The 2,403-nt window shown below is 40.2% G+C and overlaps 1 protein-coding gene across 1 annotated transcript; it reads right to left on the bottom strand.

Moving 5' to 3' along the window:
- Window positions 1-318: 318 nt before the first annotated feature.
- Window positions 319-2,121, bottom strand: LOC142750480 (zinc finger MYM-type protein 1-like). Its single transcript, XM_075859483.1, has one exon. The coding sequence runs from the start codon at window positions 2,119-2,121 to the stop codon at window positions 319-321; it is 1,803 nt and encodes a 600-aa protein (XP_075715598.1).
- Between the last annotated feature and the right edge of the window lie 282 nt (window positions 2,122-2,403).

Raw genomic sequence — 2,403 nt, forward strand, 5'->3', positions numbered from 1 at the left:
ACCACCAAACGTTAACATAAAAAAAAAAGTTTAACGGACAACATATATAACAAATATAAAATGATAAAGTGCTTCAGTCACATTAACATATAACTAACAAACAGAATAGTGCAAACGGTTTTACAGATTGAGCATAAATATAAACAATATTACTATCAATAACAAAGAAAAGCAGCAAAAGGGGGCAAACATTCTTATTTTACATTTAAACATCATTAATCATATACTTACCTATTGCGCAAATAGCTATTGTGCTGTTTTAGCTGTGATAGATGAGGATTGTTTCATGCTTGGCTCAGAGCAAAAATAAGAGCAAATTTAGATTTGTAGAGCAGACAGTCTTCTAACTTTCTGATTTGCAAAATCTTTAATAAGGTCTTTATAATTGAGCTGTCTGGCAAGCCCATGTTCAATGGAAAGAATTGCTAGGCTGTTTAAACGTTGCTCGCTCATTGTAGAACGCAGATAGTTCTTGATCAATGAAAGTTTGCTAAATGCCCTTTCTCCTTCCGCTACTGAAAGTGGGAGGGTGGTGAAAATCCGAAGAGCAATACACACCTCTCCAAATATTCCCTGAAGCTCTAGTTCATAGATAGAGTTTAGCAAATCTAGTGGACCCAAGTTTTCGGGGAATGTAGCGCAATACACTTTACGGAGATGTTGCAGTTCACAGAGTAAAGATGATGTGAAGTCATCAGGGTATGCGGAGATCAATTCTTCAGTGGATGTCACCAAGTCTTCTTCACTCATTGTTCTCAGTTTAAGGATTGGAGCAAATAATTTGCATACATCTTCCATTGATTTGAAGCGCTGATGAAGATCAGAAATGATTGTGTCCATTGCCACAAGGAAGACATTAGCTTTAAAATGATCTTCAGGATTTATGGCATCATGGTGCTTTGACTTCCTTTGGCGCAATTGCTGAGAATTCAGTAGCTCCTTTGGAATCTCCATACAATCAGCTACAGATTTGGCTTCAGAGAGTAGAGCAGGCCACTTTTCCCGAAGAAGTTTCATTTCTTCCGAGAGGGCTTTAATGTTGGCGGCTCCAATTTCCATGGAAATAGATCTTGATTGAAGAATTTTGTTTCTCTGCTCAAAACTGGTAAGCACTTTTATCCAGAATGTTGCTAAAACTACTGACCGGAAAGATGAAAAATAGTCATGGAGACCTTGAGCGTCTGAGTGTGCATCACTTGTAAGTTTTTTGGAAGCAAGAACTTTTTCCAGAGCCTTCAGAACGCTTGGGAGTTTCTGAGCAATTGGACGCACAGCCTCTATTCTTGAACTCCACCTGGTGTCACTTAGACCATGCAAAGACCTTCCAACTTCTTCAAGCAGTGTGTTCCATCTCTCAGGGCTGCTGCTAAACAGAATGTATAGCCTGTTTACACTTCCAAAAAATGTCTTCATTTCAGGGCAGCTTGCGGCAGCGTGTACACCCACAAGGTTTAACGAATGGGCAGCGCAGGGACAAAATATAGCTGTTGGATATCTCTCCTGGATTCTGGCTCTTACACCTTTAATCCTGCCGGACATGTTTGCACCATTGTCATATCCCTGACCTCTGCAGTCTTTGAGGTCAATGGCATGTTCATTCAATCTTGAGATAATCATTTCAGCAATTTCTTCACCAGTCTTCTGGAAAAAATCAAAAAATTCCAAGAACCTTTCTTGAATATGCCAACTTCTTTTTTGAGGCTCTCTGTAAACATATCTTACAACTATAACATTCTGTTCGGTGTGTGAAATATCTGGTGTAGCATCACAAACTACAGAAAAATAAATCGCTTCTTTCCTTTCTAGTAGTATGGCATCCAGTACATGTTTTCCACAAATATTTATAAATTCATTTTGTGTGGCCCAGGAGAGATAATGAGCTGGAAGTTTCTTTCCCTTTTCTTGACTGGCCTTGACTTTTTCTAAATGCTCGCGTAGTAAATTGTCATATCGTGACAGGATTTCCAACGTTCCAAGAAAATTGCCATTATGGATTTCTCCAATTCTTTGCGTTGTTCCCCTGAATGCCATGTTGCGTGAAGCCAAATGCAGTGTCACGTCCAAGAGTCTTTCTAGAAGAGCCATAAACTTATCCACTTCCTTCGCTAAACTTCTTTGCATCTCGAAGTCAACACCATGACCGCCTATGGACTTTTGGAGTGTTCTCCAACTCCAGTAGTGCTTTCTGTGCTGTGCGGAATGTTCATGCTCCGGTAATTTCTTGTACAGTCGATGCCACCGTGGACATAGTGCAGGAACATGGTGTCTCTACAGCTTCTTCTGTCACTGCAAAAGTTGACATATTGCTAGAAGTAGCATTCTCTTCTTCCATAACTGACAAAATGCTTGCAGGCGCAGCCACCTGGCTGGATGATGCCGTTTGCGCAAGTATTTGATGAGAAG

Source organism: Rhinoderma darwinii, chromosome 3 (genome assembly GCF_050947455.1).
Source record: "Rhinoderma darwinii isolate aRhiDar2 chromosome 3, aRhiDar2.hap1, whole genome shotgun sequence".
Taxonomy (NCBI): domain Eukaryota; kingdom Metazoa; phylum Chordata; class Amphibia; order Anura; family Rhinodermatidae; genus Rhinoderma; species Rhinoderma darwinii.